This window comes from Pagrus pagrus (assembly GCF_965226575.1).
Source record: "Pagrus pagrus genome assembly, chromosome: 8".
Classification (NCBI taxonomy): Eukaryota; Metazoa; Chordata; class Actinopteri; order Spariformes; family Sparidae; genus Pagrus; species Pagrus pagrus.
Genome location: NC_140192.1, coordinates 17181058 through 17202897, shown reverse-complemented (window position 1 = coordinate 17202897; position 21840 = coordinate 17181058). Strand labels below are relative to the sequence as shown.

The 21840-nt window shown below is 39.0% G+C and overlaps 1 protein-coding gene across 1 annotated transcript in view; it reads right to left on the bottom strand.

Moving 5' to 3' along the window:
- antxr2a (ANTXR cell adhesion molecule 2a) overlaps positions 1–18232 on the bottom strand; it is an 81349-nt gene extending 63117 nt beyond the window's left edge. The window contains exons 1-8 of the mRNA XM_084360183.1: positions 17706–18232; positions 11477–11548; positions 7900–7971; positions 6638–6719; positions 6432–6536; positions 6065–6133; positions 3729–3809; positions 428–488 (exon numbers count right to left, since the gene is read on the bottom strand). Of these exons, the coding sequence (XP_084216309.1) occupies positions 428–488; positions 3729–3809; positions 6065–6133; positions 6432–6536; positions 6638–6719; positions 7900–7971; positions 11477–11548; positions 17706–17878 (715 nt within the window). The 5' untranslated portion in view covers positions 17879–18232. The remainder of the gene's footprint in view (positions 1–427; positions 489–3728; positions 3810–6064; positions 6134–6431; positions 6537–6637; positions 6720–7899; positions 7972–11476; positions 11549–17705) is intronic.
- Between the last annotated feature and the right edge of the window lie 3608 nt (positions 18233–21840).

Sequence of the window (21840 nt, the reverse complement as noted above, 5' to 3'; positions counted from 1 at the left end):
GTTTTTTACTCATCTGAATACTTTTATGTTTCTAAAACGCCTACAAATAAAAACAGCCTGAGAAGGAATTAATTCACTGAATGCTTACAACTCATGTTTACAGTATGCCACAAGCAGTCATGAAGAGTTCATTATAAAGAAGAACAGGCCTCAATTGTTGGGAACCAACTGACCAAAGTCTGAAATAATGTCAATTTTCTGAGGTCCTGTAGGGAGGAGTCACGGCCTGAGTTCTGTTAGATGATTTTCTCCGACCCACAATGATCTACTCCTTATCTCCAAGGAGACTTGCTACTTTACCACTGCTTGAAACCGAGACATCTTTCCCATCATCCCCTTGGAGAGATGTCATAAGTTTCAGTAAGAAAGCAGTAAAAAGAGGGCTTGAACCTTTCTGTGCAGAGCTGCAGCAAGAGGATCCACTCACCGTTCACACAGACGCTGGAGGGGTCCACACTCAGGATCTCTGTGCACGATCGCTTTAATATCTGGGGGATGAGGAAAAAAAATGAAATGGGTACATTATCGCTTGAGGGCCAAGAATAAATACATCAAGTGTGGGCCGTTATCGGCTCTGTCAAGTTTAGAAAACAGATTAGAGTGCAACACCTGAGAAATGTCTCACTCCTGATCGGGCCCTGGCGGCTAAAGAAGAGCGCCGAGTATCAGTGGCGAGGAGAACAGGAGGGAGAAACGGCAGCTGTGTCAGCCTTTATGGGAAAATTATGCAAGACTATTACATTTCCCAGTTCTATTAAAAACCTCCGGGATCCTGCATTATCATATAAAGAGGCCTGTGTGAGCCCACTGTCATAGAGCTGCACTATCCGCTATGATTCAATAAATCAACAAAGGACAAACTATGCAAATCCCAGTACACAGTCGGTAAAAAGAAGCATATTAACTGCAATATAGGACACTTGAACCTTTCATTTGATGTTGGCTGAAACTTCAATCTGAGGAGTGGAAGAGGGAAGTGTTTACAGCGGCCTTATTAAATATGATGGTCTGATATGGAATCGTTAAAAGGGGAGAGGGTTGTAGATGACAGCTGGGAGGAAAAGGATCTGCTGCTGTTCCTCTGTGCCACTATTTTCCCCGTCTAATTACTTCCTTGGCAGTGCTTGAGATAAAAGGGGGGAAAAAGAAAATAAAACAAAACTGATTGCTTAAAATGATGGAGGGACCCGAGGAATGACATTGTTTTTCCCATTAAGTGTGGAAATGTAGACACTTCCGCTCCAAAATACCATTTGGAAAAGTAGCATTGACTCTTCAGTATCGCAGAGTATAGTACTTTTAAAGAAATGTGTGTAAATTAAGTAATTTGTCAGGGTTGGAAGATTTACAAACTAGACTTTCAAATAAAAGCTTTGAATGCTGAGATTAGAGGCCTGAACTCAAACAGCAGCTATTCATTTCTCTGGGATCTTGTGACAAACATTATTTACAGGCTGCAGGGGGAAAAGGAGGCAGCCGTCCAAATATCCAAAGTCATCCGAATATCTCAGCCAGTGTTGTAAGTGGTGGGGTTTCTAAATGGATGAGGCTGGTTTTACTCATTTTGTGGAAATATTTAGGTGAAAAGGTTCATGAGGGCATTTCTGTCAGTCAGTATTTAACAATAGTGCATTAAAAGATAACGGTCAGCAAAACTGTACAGGTTTAGCTTAACTCAGCTGAATGTGTTCAGCAGCTAAAAGGGAGTTAACAATAATGATGTGGCTACATTGCAATTTGGGGTTTTCCCAAATGGCCCACAGCTCAGACAACAAAGTCCAGTTTAGTTAAAAAAAAAAAAAAAAAAAAAAAGAAGGAATAATGGCCTAACAGGGAGCAGAAGCACAACTTTGCCGGGCTCTTTCAGTGAGTTTTGTCATGCTGGTCACAGAGGCAGCGTGGATCCTGCAGCAAAAGGCTGCACAGATGATCTCAAATCCTCACAATCCAACAGAGGAGTGAGGAGGCCAACTAGTCAGGAATCCAGTATTACTAATCAGAGAAGAATGCTCCGCGTTTCATTTGGATGCTGGAAGCAGCACTGTGCTCTGCGCCTCCGAGGACTGAGGGGATGAGCTTTTTTGTTGTGCTGGACATTCTTGTGCAGGCTTTCAAACATTTTAAAAAGTGTTGCTGTATAAAAATATATACATGGCTTTAATGGGGAAGGATGACCTCGTGCAGGAGAATGTAAATGCTCTTCTCTAGAGAAAAGATTTTCTCTGTTCAGCCCAAAAACATTAGAAGCATATTCCCTTCTAATTATCAATAATCAAATCCACTTTTTCAGGGGCTTTATAAACATAATGTTAATTACTACAAGCTGGGTTCACATACTCATTAGAGAAGACTATTCTAGGTCAGAACTAGTGTGTCATTTTTTCCTTTTTTAATTTTTCAGGGTTCTAGACACAGTTACTTGTACTTTATAATGACGACAATTACACCTGTTTCAAATGAATGGTGGTTACATTTTTTATCGCGTGTTATTATTTTGCTGCTAAATACATGAAAGATGCATCACCTGGACTCATTTAAAAAAAATTATTTGTCGTACATACACTTAAACTAATGTTTTAATTATAGTGATAATTTGTTTAAAATTCTTAAGACAAATAAAGAGAAGAGATATAAAAGCGCACATTTGGCATCCGAAATATTCTGCACATTGTCTGCAGTTTTCAGCTTCTACATTATGTGAACCAAAAGACTGAGAGCGAGAGACTCAGTCCCTCCTTTACTCGACAGCCATGTTTAAAGCAACATAATCAATCATAGTTGTTGTACTTTGCGTCACACAACAGAAACAGGACACACCCTTTGGCTTCTGCGTCCTTCCAGCTGCACGTCTCATAGCTCCGTCTAGTTCTGCCCTCTCCCTAAACACTGCTGGCCTTGTCGGCTTCGACACAGATGTAAGTCCGGCACAGGTCAGTGAGCTCCGCAGGGCTCCGGGCTCACATTCATGTAAAAATGTTGCCATACAAACCCCCGCCTTGGCTGACAGCGTTTAGGCTAAAAGCTGCAGCAAATGGAAAGTATCACTAATTGGCTGGCAGAGGACGAAGAGGCTGCATGGGAAACTTTGTATAAACACTGTTTAAGGGACTCTTATGCTCTAACAGCTATTCACTGATTACAGCATTACAATGACACAATGGTGTTGATGCATAACGCTGGCTTTCAATGCAAAATTCGCATTGACAATAAAAAAAATAAAAGCATTAATTGTACTGAAGCGCTGCTGCTGCACGGAGAGTTTTGTCACTCAACACAATAAAAACATTGTGAAGAGGATGTCATATGGACAGTGACTAACTGTCAAGCTGCTCCCGTTACAGTGTCTAAATTGCTGCAGAGTGGCTGAGACATTTCCTTCCCCATCTAAAAACTGAGGACACAACGAGCACTTCTTTCCACAGACATTTTCCATGCAGCGTTGCAGGAAGTTCACTGAGGTTTTGCTTTAATTTGTGACAAATTTCAATGAAGCCAAGGGAGGAAACAATTTTATCCACCTGATGGCCAAATATACCAACAATCTGCACTATGTTACCACCTCCAAAAGTAAGGGAAAATACCTTAAAATGACTACCTGTGTCTGGTTTTAGAAGTGAAAATTAGTTTAAATTCCACTTATTCAGCTCATACATGAAGCACAAACCTGAGCTGACTGAAAGTCCAACAACAGACTCACTCACACACAAACAAAAAGTCGGCAAACTTACAGAATTGACAATGCCTTTGAGTGCGTGGAAGCCATCTTTGACAGGAAACACTTGGTCCTTGGTGTCCGCAATCACAGCAAGCTGTTGGTTTCATGAAGGAGTTGAGTAAACAAGAAGTACTGCTGATTTAATGCTGCTTTCTTCTTTTTCTGTTTTCCTCTTTATGACTGAGCACTGTCTTTCCTTTCATATCATGGGCAGGAGGAGACATAGCAGATGGCATGACTGTGGCAAACACTTTGCTCAACCATAAAAAAAAAATCATTGCAGCACAAACTGGGACTCAATATTGCCTTTTGTTTTTGACTTAATGAGAGCTCATCACAGGGTGGTAACCAATGGTTACAAGGGACAGGCCACCATGTTGGAGGAGAGACAGAAAAACTACAGACACCACTGACACAAGAAGGAAAGATTGTGACTTTGGTGCAGCTCAGACGTCTGACATTGTTTTTTTTTTTAAATGAGGACAAACTCTGAAATGAAGATTATTAGATGTGGAGACAAATAATAAATTAAGTAGTGATCAAATTCTTCTGTGGTTGATTAAATTTACTAATTTCTCAACAGTGTGACAGCAAGCATAAATGGTGACTTCAATCCACAGTTTCTACTTAAAACAGCATGCAATGAAAATCTACACAGTAAGCTTAAATAGTCACACTCCCCTACACATCAGTGTTAAACAGATTCTTGGTTACGTGGCCCTACTGGCCTGTCCAAGTGTGAATAATACCCAACACAGAAACTACACTCTTTGTGTATGTGTGTGTGCTAGAGACACTGCAATATTGTGATTTTTATCAAGAAATGTGTGAAGAATTGTCTGTTGAAGATATGCTTGCACTTTATACGTCAATGCTCACTCATTTAGCTTCATAATAAGAACATTAAAAGGTCCAAATCCTTTTAAAACACAGTCATTTAAAGAGCTTCCACAAACGGAACAAATCAGACAATATCAGAAGTAATTTCTCATAATTTAAACTAATGTGAAAGTAGAACTAGTATTTGATAGACAACACTCATATTTTGTGAATGATGTTCCATTGTTGCATTATGTTTCGGTTTATGTGGCATGTGTTTGTGCAATGTAGTTAGCTTGGATGTGTTGTAACAATAAATAGCTGTCATTTGTTTTTATCTCGTGATAAATCTCATGTTTTAGTTAATTTTGTTTCTATTCATTTTATTTTTTATTTACTGGTCTTCTCTCTCTCTCTAAGATGTGACATTTGAGGCATTGGTATTGGTTCATATAAAAAAAGGTCTTTATTGGGAGGTTCCTATCATTTATAACTGCTATGCTATTGGTCCTTTGCACCTTATCAAACTCACTCTAATGACTGGCTTTCATTTCAGGTTCATCGCGTTTGTACCGAACTTGGAAGATCTGCTTTTAGTTTCTATGCCCCAACTCTTAATAAAGCACCCTAAAAATGAATGAACTGGCTGAAAACACTCAGCTTCTGTTTGTACCTGTTTTAATTTAATTGTCTGTGGAACTTGTATCCTTCATGCACTGTGCTTATATACTTTTTCTAATTAATTGTCTTATCTTTTGTATTTTGAACCTGTTATATGTCATTTTAGACTCTTTGAGGGACTAGACTCTTTGAGGGTCTGCCCTCAATGATCTTCAAGTTTGAATAAATGTAATCTATACTGTGGAAAAAAAATGTTTTCCATATTTTTCCCACAGTATAAAAGATTAGCATCAGCGAATCATAGAGCACCCCAGTAGCCAAATTGTTAAAGAACTCTTTCAATAAAGCTGAAAAGGCCAAAAACATATTTTTAAAAAATGACAGCAAACCAAAAACAAAGCTTAAACTAAGACTTTATCCTGAAGAAAATATTCAAACATACAAATATTGCTGTCCTGGAAGCCCCAGAACTTCACTGGAAGCAGCATATTTCATCTTATTTTGGAAAAACAATGACTATTTGGAGCATATTGAGCATGCAGATGAACATCTGAGAAGTGGATTATGTTGCAGGAGTTTTTTTATTTATTTTTTCCCTCCATTAGAATTTGACATTTAAATCCAGTACAACTGACGTGAATTCAATCTGACCAAGGCATCTGTTTTCTCTTACAAACTACAAACTTTGTTGCACACCTTTTAAGTCGACAGGGGATTATTTGTTTATTTTAAAGTGGAATATCACTCTAAGACAAGGGTTTTCCACACAGGTAATGGCACTAGCATTACATGTGTTTACCTGTCTTGACACACTTCCAACACAATGTCTCTTTTTGTCTTTCAGCACACATTTAGTGACAGACTTCACTGGTGTTTGCCTGCTGCAGATTAAGACTAAAGCTCTCTTACCTGCTGCTCATCGAAGTCCTTGATACCCACACAGTAAACACGAGCGCCATATTTTCTCGCCTCATCAGCCTGCAAATCAAACAAGTGTGTAGATGATGTGCAACAGGTCGAGGTCGAACAGAAACACTTACATTCATCAATCATATTTAAGGAAAATAAATGAATTAATATATTAACCAATTAAATAACTAAAAGTAAATAATTAATTGTAATAAAAAGAAAACATTTGTGTTTAAAGTTTGTCAAACTGTCAAGTACAACATCAGCTTTGTGGGAATCTGCATGAATTCTCTTTTGACACCAGAACACAACATTTTAACACAGAAACAAGACAACTTGTACACCTGTTTGACAATAAGAATCTCACCTCTTTCACTGTGAGCTCATGAACATAAACTTCAAGCTTCCCGTCCGTCAGAGCCAGGATGATGCTCGACGACTTGGTCGTTTGTGCCTGTATCTGAGCTGAGGCCTGCAGATTCAAAATGAAGAACAAACATTTCAGCAGATATTAATTTAACATAATGTGAATGTTTGAGTTGTAATAAGCTATAATTGAGAGGGTAAACTGACCTGTTTTATTCCCTCATGCATGTATGTTTCACCTGCTGGTTTCACGTCATGCAGGCGCTTCAGACCCTCTTCTATCTCGTATCTTAAAACACACACAAAATAAAGGTTTGACTTTTTTTCTCCACATGTGCTCTTCTGTACTGAAATCACATCAGAATTCCAAATACTTATTTTTCACACAATGGGAGAAGCTTATTGTACTACCACTATAAAAACAGCATGTTAACACCTCATAGATAATGTGGTGGAAATTTGTGGTTATGGTCGTACAAATAACTACAGGTTCCAAAAAAAGAGATGTTATCAAGTTGTTCTTGTAATAAAGACGAAGCTGTTTATCCAGAATGTCCCAGAGAGTCTGTTTTTGGCATTTAGAGGCCTAGTGGGGATTTAACCTCTGACCTCATTCTAATGTCACCATGCAAACATTTCATCCACAGTGGCCTGCAAGAAGAGGCCAGAAAGACCCAAATCAACAAAATGCTTCAAGTATGCAACCACAACAAGGTAATATATACAGTATAATATACATATGGATACCTATTGAACAATAATAATGTATGCTATTATTGTAACAGCTTCAAAACACACATTAGAGATTTAGGTTAAGGTTTGATGATGGTGCACATAAGCACATAACTGATTTAATTTATCGTATGTAATCGAAATAAAGCACATACTTATATGCAAGACCAAATTTAAGTGGAATTATAATTCATTGCAATTTATATATTCTGTTTTTAGGGTGACTAACATCTGTCCAACTACTACAGATGAAAAAAGGCATTTTGGCGAATTCCGGTACATTAACAGCAATATTTATTAATGTGAACTGTCCCTGTTAAATAAACCACAAAAATGCAGAATACTGATGAGTAAAATATCAGTTTAATGTACCCAGTGTTGTATCCTTTTTAAATTGGTGCGGCATATACATTATACCTTGACCTTAAAATTACTTAAGACACAATGTTTGCTGCTTTTCTTTTGATACTGAGTTAATGTGTATCCTGGAAATTGAGAGACACAACAACACCAATACATCTAAAAGGAAAAGCAAAGATACTTTCATCATTATACAGTATATTGTGAACATTTTCTTGAAAATCATTTCAGGGGCTGTTATTATAACCAAACTAGTCAGGAAGTTATTGTTGTCGGTGATATAAAAACAAAATGTAAAAACTGAGCAGGAGTAGAAACAGACACAACACAACATTGTCATTTATTTATTACAGAGAGTTGATCTCAGAGTTCAGTACCTGTCTCCAGTCAGGGGCAGGAGGACTGTCGCTCTGGCCGAGAAAACGATGAATGACACTCTCATACTGGGGCTGATGAGAAAAACAAAAATGACATTAGGTTTCAGAAATATTGCATTTTTCATTCTTAAAATAAATGAGCACAGAGCTATGGCAAAACTGTATACTATAATGTTGTAATATTTATTCAGCTCTTCCTTAATGCATAAAATCATTACTTCTGTCCACTTTGTTAACCAACCACAGAGCGTGAGATGTAAAATGCTCCTATATGACTGAGTATGTCTGACAGTTTTATATAAAGCTTTAACATAAGTCCATGTCACTTAAGGAGAAAGAAGCATTAAGGGTTAACCAAACAGAAGGGGCTCTTTAATGTCAACTAATATTAGTGTGCAACCTAAAGCAGCTTCTGTGGGGCTGAAGGAAGTGATTAATCAATTCACAGACAGGAAACATGTTGTGGCAATGAGTCACACACAAACACACACACATCCTGTTGGTTACACTAATATTTACTTTGTACCTGTGACTTTAAAAGGGTGAGAACTAAAGCTGGACACTGTGATGTGTCTCTGACCACAGAGTGTGGCATCAGACTGAGGCTTCTCTGTACAACCTGTACTGTTTACATTCAGTGTCCCTCTGTCATGTTACTGCACACTTGCCTTCTCATGAATATCAACACATTTTTTTGTAAACACTGCTGATTTCTGAGTTGATAACCAGCCGAAATTTCTGAGAAATCAGCACAGAGATGATGAAAATGTACAACTCCCACCGTAAAAATGTGCCTGAAAACTTCCCTTCCTTGAGTTGATTATGCAAACTCAATTACAAATTCTTTATGCAAGTAAAAGCTGCAGCAACACATAGGAAAAATACTCTAATACAGGTAAAATTAAGTGATTTTAAATTTCTTTAAAGAGCAAAGGAAAAGTAACTAAATGTATTTTTTGATTTAACAAAACAAGCCAATCTTCTCAAAAGGCATGTCTTAATTTCTTGCTTAACACAATGCAGTTGTATGACAACTCTGCCTATTCTAGATTAAGACTGTAATGAGCAAAATTATGATTGAAATAAGGAGATAACTAATCAAAGAGTAAGGAACAGGATTAAGAAGCAGAACAAGCACTCAGGCCAGCTTTCAGTACATGATAGTTTTAAAAGCTTTGTGCTACCGACACATCTCGATCAAAACTCGAAAAGTAATAACATTTGTAACCCAGCAGTAGTTGGAATTAAAATGTTTTTCTTTACTATTTTTCTTCATATATCTTTGCTATCTAATACTGTCATCCTGTTTCTCCTTATCATAATTGTACTCCTATCATTTCAGTCTTGGTCTGTTCGCATGATATCTAATATCTGTCCTGCTGAGGGATTCTTCCTCTGTTGCTCCTCATCAGGATTTCCTAAGGATTGTTAAACCCTTTGAGGGAAATTTTGTGATCTGCAATTTTGTGAATTGCAATTTTTGGCTGTATGAATAAATTCATCTTGACTTAATTCTGAGGATTTTCATGAATGCATGATGAACAGAAGTAGTAAACGCTCCTCTACAGATCAACTGAATGTTCTCTGGATAGCTTTAAAAGTCTCTGTATCATGAAGATGGAACAAGGCTTTTTTTTATTCCTGACACATCAGCCATATTTTATCTTTTTTTTCACACCGAATATAAAAAAAGGGGTTGGTGCCAATGCTGACCTTATAAAGCAGACTTTGTCACGGACCGATGTGATCAATACACATTAAATACATGTTAGTTTCTTTGTTGTTTATAAAAAGGTAACAGCGCAATGTGATAAACTCACTGCAAGAATATAACTATCATTTGCATTTGCAAGCCTATAAAGCAAATGCGTCACTACACGGAACAAGTGATGCACTGTTGATAACTGCTTTGCGTTAGCTTACACACAAAAGACTAATACCAATCATTTCTACACAGTGAGGTTTATACATTTTTATATTGAAAAATAAAAAGAGGTGGTATCAGAATTTGTATATGGAGAAACAAAGTAGGACCTTAGCATCTCTTTTTAAAATCTTAAAGCTATAGGTGACCAGTAACTCTGGCCATCAGATAAATCTAAGTGAGAAAATAGTACAATAACCTCTTCTGAAATATAGAGGGAGAAAAATAGTCTCAAAGTACCAAATAAAGTCTTAAGGTACTGAAGTACAGGACTCAAGTGAACGCACTCAGTTACTTCCCACCTCTGTTACAAACACAAAGCACACGAATGCCATCCCACAGAGCGAGTCAAACTTCAGATAATTAAGCGCCCAAGTGTTTCCTTCAGAGATCCGAAGCCTTCAGAGCATAAGGAGAGGTGCTGATATTTCTCACCCACGTGACACATGGCCCAGTCGCGATCCTCCCCCGCAAACATAGCACAATCTTTAAAGCCACACGGCCAGATTTGGCAGGGAGCGGTAGCAGCCGTATACATCCACATCCTGTCTGCAACTTTCAGAGTCATATGTGGACTAAAAACTAACCACGCTCAAGACACGGATGACAAATCGTGGGTGGTGACTTAACGTCGAACTTTAGGCTTTCAGTGGAGCTTATGACTGAGTATGTTAGCTCTTAAGCAGTGTTGAGATATTTTCTGTTTCTAAGAAAGTCTACAGATAAAGCAGCAGGGATGCCAAGGACATATCAGAGGGTGGTGGTGGGATTCTTTTCTTTCGAGGGATGTGTGGAGGGGGGGCTGATGAAGTAGTCCAGTTTGCTCCACATGGCGGAACAGAAGAGCTCTTGGTGAGCGAGCATTGTTTAGCAGATTGTCCTCGTCGCCTTCCAGTGTTCTTTTGCTTTACTGTACATTGTCTGCCTGTCAGCCATTCTGTGGTGGAAGCAGGGGATAAGTGTGGAGCCGGACCCCCCCGGTGCAAATGGCCATTCTCACAGCCCAGAAGACTGCTCCTCTCTGCCACCCACTCCCACCTGGTGCCTTTGCTATTTTCTTCAACCAACCACTTCATTCTGGCTGGGTCGCTACCGTCTGTACTGTGCTGGCAGGCGCCGTTTGACTCAAACGTTATGCAAGCTGAACGTTTCAAGCCGGTTTCTCTGCTTTTCGTCTTTTTAATGAATTATGTGCAAAAAGGATGTCACTGATTTTGCAATTTTGATAGTTTGTAAAGCAGGTGGGAAGTGCTTTAAATCTGTGCAATGGGCTACAGCTAACGTTGTAGACTCTTAATTGCAGACATTTTTTTTGATAAAACAGCCATGAAAATGTTATAAAAATGTTAAATAAAAGGTGTTTTGTCAAAAAGACTACTATTTCCCCAACCAATTCTGTCAATGTAGATACCATTTTTTAAAAATGGTAAATATCTCTTCTCGAAGGAATCATTATTCTAATATTTAACACTTTTATTGCTTTATTATGTATTTTCACATTTCTACGTGTTGCTGTCGTATCATTACTTGCCCTTGCTCTGTGCAATATCAGCACGTCTAAATATTACTTATCTTAAAGCATTATGAAATCCTGAAACTTTTCAGGTTTGAAAAGAAAATGTTTGATTTTGACCCTGGCAACTTTGTACTGACCTCACAAATCTGTCTGTAAGGTTCTTCACGAACGAGTAAATCTCGAACCAGTCAGCAGAGACACTTCCAGACCTGAAACGAGAAAACAACAGTCAGTTTGCAGTTCGTCAGCGGCAGCAGATTGTGTGCTGGGGAGTAAAATACTGTACAGTATTTGTGCTTTGTACCACAACCACAGTTGGACATTAACACCAGCCACATGCTGGATAATTGTGCCGATAAGTCTGTGTTCCATAGCAGCCGCTTCAGCTGTTACAACCCTCGAATGTTCACAGGAGTGCTGCCTTTCTACAAATCTAGTTGGCTGGGAGAGTTAGAATTTATTTTCCAACATTAAAAGGTAGCAAAATCATTAAAGTAAATAAACTTAATGAACAGGAGGTCGTTACAAAGAGGGGGAGGTAAGTAAGTACAGTATTTATAGTACAGTTATAAGGAATGCATGTCAATTCAAGTGCATTTGTAACCAGAGCTGCAACAATTAGTCGATCAAAAGAAAATTAGTTTCGTATTATTTTAATATCAATCAATTAATAATTTCTGTCATCTACAAGAAAAAATGTCAAATATGAGGCTGGTTCAAGCTTCTTAAACGTAAGGATCTGCTTTTCCTTGTTATTTATGACAGTAAATGAAGTGTCTTTGGGTTTTGGACTGTTGGTTGGACAAAAGAAGCAATTTGAAGACATTGCTTAGGGCTCTGGGCTCTCTAATTTCTGAAATTTTAAGACTAAACCATTAATCAATTGGCAGATTAATCGATAATGAAAATAATAGCTAGTTCCAGCCCCATCTGTAACACATGCATTCTCTCAGAGGGCTTGTTTGTTAACAGTACCAGTGGCTATGAACACCACCACGTTCCTTTAGAAGACAAGAAAAAGGTGTGCAATAGGAGCCATGGCAGGATAACACAAACACAATTACATCAAATTTAAATATATCCACATTTAATGTACTAAATTCAATGCAGGACTTCATTAGTAAATCCATAGGTGCTAGATTTGTGAGACTTGGTTTCACTCTTAAGTCTTTCGTTCCTTTACTCATTCATATCTGTGCAACTTTCCTTTAATGTAGTTTTTGTTCTTTCCTCTGTCCTTCTGTTTTCTTCTATCATCCTTCTTTCCTTCCTTTTCTCAGCGTATGAAACTGGTAAAAGCAGGTTTCCCTTTGAGGTGTTGCCATTTTTATTTGAGTAAAAGCACTGAGGACTTCCTCCACCACTGTCTTGTCTCATTAAAACTAATTAAGACCCAGTAATTGTCACAAACGATGCATAAATTTTGCTGCGACCAAGGACAAACCAATGTTAGGTGGGTGTCAACCTGTAGCCCTTGGCCCTTCTCACCCCTCGATAAGTCAATCTGACCACAATGAACACAGTGAGTAAAATGTGCCCTTGATATAACGACAAAGAGGTAATTAAACCAATAATTACAATTCAATGTATGTGCGGAGAACATAAAACAGTAGAGTTTGACCATTAGGAGGCTCATTTTTCATGCCACCTCTCTCTCCTCCCCGCTGCCCAAAGACAAGGTCACACAGCGGAGGGAAGGCGTGACTGTGAGGGTGAAGGAAAGTTACACTGCACTCTGACAATATTTAAGTGTCAGTGGGCGATTAGCAGTGGTTAACTGTGGTTTAAGTGTTGGTGCGGCAGTTAAATTTAACGGCTCCAGAACACATCTGTATCATGTTGATGGTGCTAGTGATCAGCTGAGGCATTTCAGCTGTTCTGGCTTTTCTGGTTTTTCAAATTTCAATCTGTATTTCTATAAATTTCCATCCAACTAGGATCTCACTCTGTTGTGCAAAGGTCACTATCATTGCTCATGCTGAATACCTAGATCTTTACCTGTTGGTTAAAAATACACCAGGATCTAGAGAGGGGCAATAAACCAGTCTAAGTTATGTAGTGATAGTGATACAAAGATTCTGTGATTTGCTGAGCATAATTTCACAATATACTTTAAATGTTTCCTTTTACAAAGGACTTTAAGTCTACGTTACCAAGTTTTACCAAAGTTTTTCCTGTATCTTTACCCTCGTCTTTGTACACTGATGTACCACAGGTACACCACACACATAACTATTGGTTTATCATCTATACTGAACAATCATAGCTGATATTTTACTCACTGTCTTGTGATCGGGGGGAATGGAGAAAATAATTACTTTTTCTGGAAAAGGTAAATAAACTCTGATGTAATGAACAATTAAGACTGAAATCATGATATTAGATTACATATATCAAGATTTAATTGCGATCGGATTGGTCTGGGTATGAAAAGTGCAAGCACCTTCCTTGTTTCCACCACTGAGCAAAGCCCTTAGATTGCAACTGCAGCTCAGTGGCCAGCACATCAGACTGGGGTTGTACTGGGCAGCTTCCAGGTGTGAATGTGTGTCACTGTGTGAGTGTGACCAGGGCGTTCCTGAGAAAGGGAGCTTGGCTCTCAGTGAAATTTCCCTGACTATAAAGCTTAGTGACACTAAGGGACGTTTCCTTGGAAAGAGTCACCTGAGTGTTCAGGAAACCAAACAGAAAAGTTTTCATGTACTGTCCTCTGACTGAAACACCATCTCTAGGTGTTAGAACACCATAATGGACGTGACTTTGTACAAAAACATACAACAACTCTTGCAGCGGAAAACTGCTGACGACATCAGGACTTATCAAAGGAAATGGTGGAGTACTTTATCAGCAGGGGCAAGTTAAACTTCCATAGAAGAGACATGCAACTATTTGACACCCAGCAATCGCTGCAGATTAAGCTTTTGTTTCACAAACATAACCGTGCATATGTAAGCCAAAGAAACCCCCAACTTGCAAATGTATACAAAAATGCAGAACAAACTACGGTTGGTGCACTTGGTCAAACTTGTGCCAATAATCTCAGTCATCATCCTGTAATTTAGATGAGGGTGGGATGGTTTAAAAAACGGGTCAGGGGAGCAATGTTTCAACTCAACAGCCCTGAGTAATGGCCCGTTTCCAGGCCGGGGGAGGACAGGATTAAAAACAGTTGCTATCAGACCTGTAAACTCTCCATTACATATTGGAGGCCTTTTTGCATGACGCTACAGCAACACTGCAAAGTTTGCTGAACTGACTGAATCTGGCTGTGCAGTTTGTGTGTGTTTGATGTCTGAGGCAACACTGTGAGTGCAGAAAAGACACAGGAAGTGGTACATTCTTGCTAGTTTGCATCATTAACACACAACATTCAAGGCCTTCCCGAAGATGTTTATGGGCTGTGTTTTTGTGACAATAAATGACTCAAATGGTCATATGTCAAGGGGACATGACAGTGGTCCAATTCCTGCTAGCTGATACTCGAGGACAGATAATGGTTATTTTCATCTCCCTAAAAGTTGAAATGATGCAACCTCCAAAAAAATATGGTTGAACTTATTTATAAATGTATTCTGAAGAAGTACGAAATGTATTTGTCATTGTGAGGGAGGAAGAGATGACAAACCTCCATTCTTCCTTTTTCATGGTAACCCACTCACATTGTCAGCATTTCTCATGTACAGTAAGGGAACAAGAGATGTACAGACCTCATGACATGTGAGAAGCTTGTATGGTTAAGGCTTGGTTAACCTGGATGAATCTACTGGGTTAGTGTGGTCATGGTTAGCCTTGTGTGGCTCCCTGAGGTTTATCGTCCTTCAATGTTACCACGGAGTATCACATGACTCCAGCCAATCAGAGACATGCCTCAGTTATCTATTAGGTCAGAGAAGTCAAAGGCCAGAACCAGATCCACCCAGGTTCATCCTGACTAGTTTCACCAAGGTTAAAAATTCAGAGTAAGGCACGAACGTGCACACTTTGGTTCAACTTTGAGGGACTGTGCAAGTTTGTTTTAATTTCTTTTGTTGGACAATACTGCTGATTATTTTTCAAGAACATGATGTAATGTTATCAAACTTTTAAACAGGTTTTTTCCCTACTTTCCCGCCAGGCACTGTTTTAAACTAATTGCCAGAATCTTCGGAGACATTAACTGACTTTACTAATGCATTATCATAAATATCATGCCTGTTTTTATTTAGCCAAAGTTGGTGTAGCTACAGACTGATTTGAAAAATCTGTACTTAATAACAACACAACAATAACATCACTCTTACGTAGTTGATTTGCATACTAAAATTTAATGAAATGAAACCAGTGGTTGCCTTGTTATTCAGGAACTGACAAGACTGTGGAGGGAACAATATGGAAATAAGTTGGCTTTTGGTGTTTTTATTTTTTGTTGTTTTATTTTTCTTGTTTCAAGAAATCCATTGTTTTTTACTTTGTTGTAGTTTTTCTTTGTACATCCGCATCCCTTACTGTGTTGCATCTGTCCTCTTTATATTGCAAATTGCTTGTACTTTAGTGCTAAGACGTTAATAGGTCAAACCTTTGAACCAGTCAGTAGCAAAGTGTACAGTATCTTGTAGTAAATGGGCTGAACATGCAAACTCGGTGGTCTGGTCTTTCCTGTGAAACATTCACCGCTGGAAGCTACTCAGTACAACCACAGTATGTTGATGGGCACTCAGCAGCTCCACTGAAGCAAGCTGTAGCCACTGTATCAGCTGCCTTGCTCATGATGAGTGCCTCTGTGATAGCTGATGAGAAACAGGAGTTTTAACCCCATTCAACATGTGCAGGAGATGTTACACTGAAATATGTGACACAAAAGGGTCAACTACAGAAAGCAAAAACACACTGTGGACCAAATATTGACAGGTGAGGTGTTAAAGCATCATACACAGACTGATACATTATGGCCATTACACCCTACTAGCACAGCTACACTTAAAGGGGCACTATGTAGTTTTGGAGAAGACATTAAAAATCAGAATTGGGTCCACCAAATATAAACAAAGTAAAACAGTATGAAATTGTGTTGTCCTTTAAAGTAAGTCTGTTTGCTCAGTTTATTCAGTCATGAAAAGAAAGAGTGTTTATCTAAAAAAAAAAAAATCAGTCAATGAAGATCTTTCTCTTCTGATTAAAATGTCTCCCCTAAAACTACATAGTCCAAACATATGTGATTGTTGAACGTGCTTTCAAAACCATGGGTTTTTCAAGTTTTCCACAAGATTTTGGATCTTTTGGCTGCAGGAATGTGCACCAATTTAGCCTCAGCCCAACTCTGATGTTGGGTGATAAGGTCTGGCTCACAGTTGGCTTTCCAGTTCATCGCAACGGTATCAGATGGGGCTGGAGTCAACTTGATTTCCACACCAAACTGGGAAAAGCATTTCTTAATGGGACTGGCTTTTAGGGGTAGATGGATTATCGGCCCTGGCCAATTATCAGGGCCGATATTCAGTGTTTTCCAATTATCTGTCAAATTTACTAATTTAAAAATGTGCTACTTAATGTCCTGCCCACAACAATATCTGATTGGTTAGACGGCACAATTAAGAGCCTATCAACAGTGAATAATCTGAATCTGCAAAGTAACTAAAGTTATCAAATAAATGTAGTGGAGAGGCAGCATCGAGTAGCAGAAAATGAAAATACTTGCATCAAGTACATGAGAATTGTACTTAAAAACAATACTTGAGTAAAGTGTACTATTTGTTCATTCCATCACTGGTTGTTCGAAAGAGTGAAATGGGTTCGCAAGTGAATATCAGTCCCAAATATCTGTTTTCTGACTAATAATCGGCATCGCAACTGAAAAAGCCATATTGGTACAGTAATTGTTATCTCAAATGGTATCGGTATCGTAACTGAAAAAGCCATATTGGTCGACCTCTGGCTTTGTGTCCTAATGTTGACATGGGAAAGAGCTTGCCCTAAACAACCGGCATCATTGTCTTGAATAACACTGCAGAACTGTAGTCCCCTGTATTAAAAGTATGTGGACACTCCTGCCCTGTCCACAGTGTTGCCATATGTCGTGAGGAGTGTCCACATACTTTTGTCCGGATGTGTTACCCGACATAAAACTATGGTGGCACCATTTTTGGTGACAGCTACCAAAATGCACTTTGTGGTGATACAGAAACGTGTGCAGTGGCACTGTCTGAGCCAGGTCACAGAAAGGGGTGTCACACCTGCGACCACGCTCAACCCCTTCCCCGCCACACCAGCAACAGTTTATAAGATAAAGCTAAAGAGTGTTGCAATGACATCATTTCAATGTTTAGCTTCAATAAGAGGGGACAGTGGTCTGAAACAAAAGCTGACGAACTTTTTTTTCTCCTCACTTACTTGTCTAAAACAAAGTAGAGGTCGTAGGCTCCGTGACAGGATGCTTCCTCTGCCCAGCAAGATGAAGCAAACAGCCCCAGGAGGACGACAGCAACCGCCGCCGAGGTCCAGCGAGTCTTTCCGTGGAAAAGTTCACCCTCCGGGGCGAAGTAGCGTGACAACTTTTCCAACATTTTTCCACACACACACACACAAAAAAACTTTAAAAACGACAATAAATAACTTTCAGGCGGTTTCACGTTGCGTAGAGTCCGTTGAATACGACGTGCTCATCCCGCAGTGTGAGCAGCTACATGTCAAGAGTTCCTCCAAAACAACCAAGTTAACTGTTTGACCTGCGAAATAAAGGAAATCACCGCGCCGACGTCACCAGCTGTGCAGTTTCTTCATCATCTTGACTCACTGTTCACTCACTCACATCCTCAATAAAAAACAACCTGGCTCCTGAGCTCACAGCGAGCCTCATTAACAGATAATCTAAATCTCAGCTAACAATAAACTTCACCGTGCTGAAGTACACACTGAGGAAAGTTAGGGCTGCCTTCAAAGGCTCCTTGACAGCTCGTACTTCTGAGAGACGCAGGCGTGACTTGTTTTGGGGTTTTTTCACCACAGTTGTTAATGATTATAAAATGACTGTAATATGAGTCATAACACTTGGATGGGTTATGTTTCGTATTATAAGAGTGCACTGACACAGGGGCTTAATGCTGCCTCATTTAACTAGAAAGAAGAGGATATTGTTTGTTTATTAAACGTGCAACCAATGTTTTATAAGGTGGCAGAGAAGTGAAAAATATGCGATATTTATTGCCTTACTGCAGTTTGGTAGTAATTTCAGGCACTCCATTTTTACTGAATCAACAAAAACCTAATATAAGAATATATTCTCATAAAAAATAGCGCTAATACAAGTGTCAAATCCCTGATGTACTATTGTGTAGATAGCATTTTTTGTCAGAATTAAGTTCAATTGCTGTATTTTATGTAATATAATTTAATTTAATATATAGCAATGAATACCTGACATCAGAAAAATTTACTTGAATAAGGTTAGAATAAGCTGATACTGATTAAGTGCAGCAGATAAGAAACACAAATGTGTATATCCATATTTCCACCCTGAATTTAGGCTGTCTAGATGGACTGATAAGTAGGCCTATCTAATACAATCCTCGACGAGACCAGTTGTCATTAGAAGGGGCACATTCGGCATCAGCCATCATATGCTGCACCGACTTAGCCATCTCGCTGCCTCCTGCCCCTTCACCAAGCTCAATCCCTCAGTATTTAATATGGCTGTCTCTCATGTCCCTTAACGTCTCACCAAAGTAGCGACAATTGTCTGACTATTCCAGTTCAAGTTTCACTCCGACCTTTCCGACAGCACTTAAACGCCTCACCAGTTTCTAACCCAGTGCGCATGCCCGATGTGAAAGCAGCTGCTGGACTTCTGCAGAGCTGGAGGTCTCAGTGCACACACACCCTTCAACATCTGTATTGCCTTTTGTACAAGGCTACTTAATGATGTTACGTTCACAATATTTACACATTTGCATTTCACATTTGCTCCTGTGAGAAAACAACTTGCATTGCGTTTCAAGGTTCTTGTTAACTTTCTGCCTGCAAACTAACACAGAAAGAGGACCATTTAATACAGATAAATTCCATTTCCCATCATCCAAGCTATTATGACTGATTACATTTTGGAAGAAGCACACAAGCTGCACAGGCAAGGAAATATGTATCTTCTCCTTTTGTCAAGATTTCACAATTTTCCCAAATTTTCTTTTGACATGCGCGCTAAAAGCCTCCCATTCAGCCACTGATATCCGCTTGGCTTGGCACACTCAATTTGAAACAGTGAGAACACACGTGGCAAACAAAGCAGGCATCCAAAACTCTTTTCCCAATACAGAACAGTCCCTCTGAAGGAAACAGAAAAGTCTGTTGGCAGAAAGTGAACAGGAAGAGGCTGCAGATGTGAGGTCCGTCACATCAAAGATGTTGCATAAGGACAAATTCTGAGGTGTGGCAATAGTGAAATCCTTATAAATAGTTTTTGGAAGGGTGTGATGTGTTTTTGTAAACCTCTTTGTGTATTTTTTCTCATCCTGTTCTTCAGCCTTTCTTTTTCACTTTTTTTTAACTCATATGTGTCACAAGTGTACCCAGAATAACTTTGGCCTGCAGTCCTTCAGTAACACACAACAGAAACAGACCCCCGAGCACAGCAGAGCTATGAAAGTACTCCTTAAAACTGACTGATATCATAGTATTAAAGGTGTAATATGCACAAATTGAACACCTGTCCACCTGCTTACTGTAGCTGCCGTTAGCGAGTTAGCTTGGTTAGCCGTGCAACTAGTGGTCCAGACTAGGAGCTCAGAGCACTGTGGGAGTTGTTGTTGACACTGCTAGCAAGTGAGCTGTGGACTGGGATGGGCCTGAGTTAGCATGCTAATTATAGTAGATCTCTGCTACACAATACATAGACATCATAACTGTTATTTCTTCACATTTTGATGATAATTTTAGTTAATTTTTGTTTTTGAATTATGTATTTTTTTCAAGAATTTGTACATATTGCACTTTCGAGTAATCCAGTTAGTTTGTCGCTGTAACACAGAAATATGCTAACACAAAACAACTCAGGAGGAGCAATGGGATATTTTCTGTTCAACATTTAATTAATTTTGCCTTTTTATTCCAGGCACACTATGGAAACTGCAGGTGCCTCTATCTTCAGCATGGATGGCTCATTGTGTGATTTAAATCCCCAAACCTGGCAGACTCAGCGCATTTCTCTCCTCATTGATCTACACAGGGAGCTGAACCTCCGAGCCTGGCAATGTACCACGGAGCTGTATGCATGTATAAAACTGAAGCCTTCCTCATCTTATTGCTGCCACGCTCCACCCACTGAGCTCCACAGCACTTCTTAACCAAATGCAATATGAACATGTGGCCATTCTGAAACCAAAAGTCTTCAAGGGAATACCGAGACAGATGATGCAAATGTTCTCACAGTTGTATCTGTTGACTCTGGTGAGTAATTACGTTTCCTAACTCCTGTGTATCTGACTAACACAACCTCAGGTAACAATAAACGCCAATGACAGCTTTCTGCAGGCGGTATTTTCCAGGACATACAGGAAGTTCCAGGTTTGGTCTTACCTTATCACTTGTTTGAACAAGGTGTGTGTAGCTGGCTGTGACTCCAGGCTATGGAATTAGATATAAACACTGACAGGCACTCAGCTCAGCTGTTGTTGAGCTCTAGCTGCTTTACCTGTATCTGCTGCGACACATGTTCTCAATAAAGGTAGAGTGAAAGGATTTTTTATATTTATTGCACTTTCTGTAATACCTGTAGGTCTATTTGCTGGTTTTACAACATATGTCACTGTCGACAAATAACACAATGACACATTTGTGGTGATAAAACAGGTGGTACCTGCACTGAAACCCATGTAAATCCAGCAGCAAAATAAAGGTTTGTTGTCCATATTTATTTGGAAATACTGACTGTGATTATTGAGGAAATCAAAACCTGTAATTTTTCTGTAATATGTTTAACATATTCCTAATTGCTCGACTTTAATTGTGCCATGAAATCCTATTAACTTTTTGTCAAACTTTCCCTATACTTTTTTTGTAAGTCATTGTTTTACAATTCACAAGCAAGTCTCAAGTCCTTAATGTGAATTTAAGGTCAGGTAAATTTGCTAAATACTTCCACAGTCTTACAACAAGTCCAAGTGAACTCATGATTTATTTGTTTTAAAGTCAAAGTCGGGCTTCACGTCCAAAGACAGTAAATTCATGTGAGTTCACACTTTGGTCTGCTTGTCTGCTTTGACAGTGAGCTTGGCCTCTTCCTGCACACACTGCTCTTAAAATACAGTAGACAGATGTGAGCCAAAGATGATTTCAAGATGTTTCTGGGAATGTGACATTTCAATATATTTTTAAAAATTAGGCAAGTTTCTATTAGGATGAGTTTCCAGTAAATTTATCTGGCTGCAGCTCTGTAAATGTAAATGGGAAGACAACAGCTGTAGACATGACCAAAAGTCATATTCAAAGTATCGAGACCATAAAATCAGAATAGTATGATACCATAAAAAGAGCT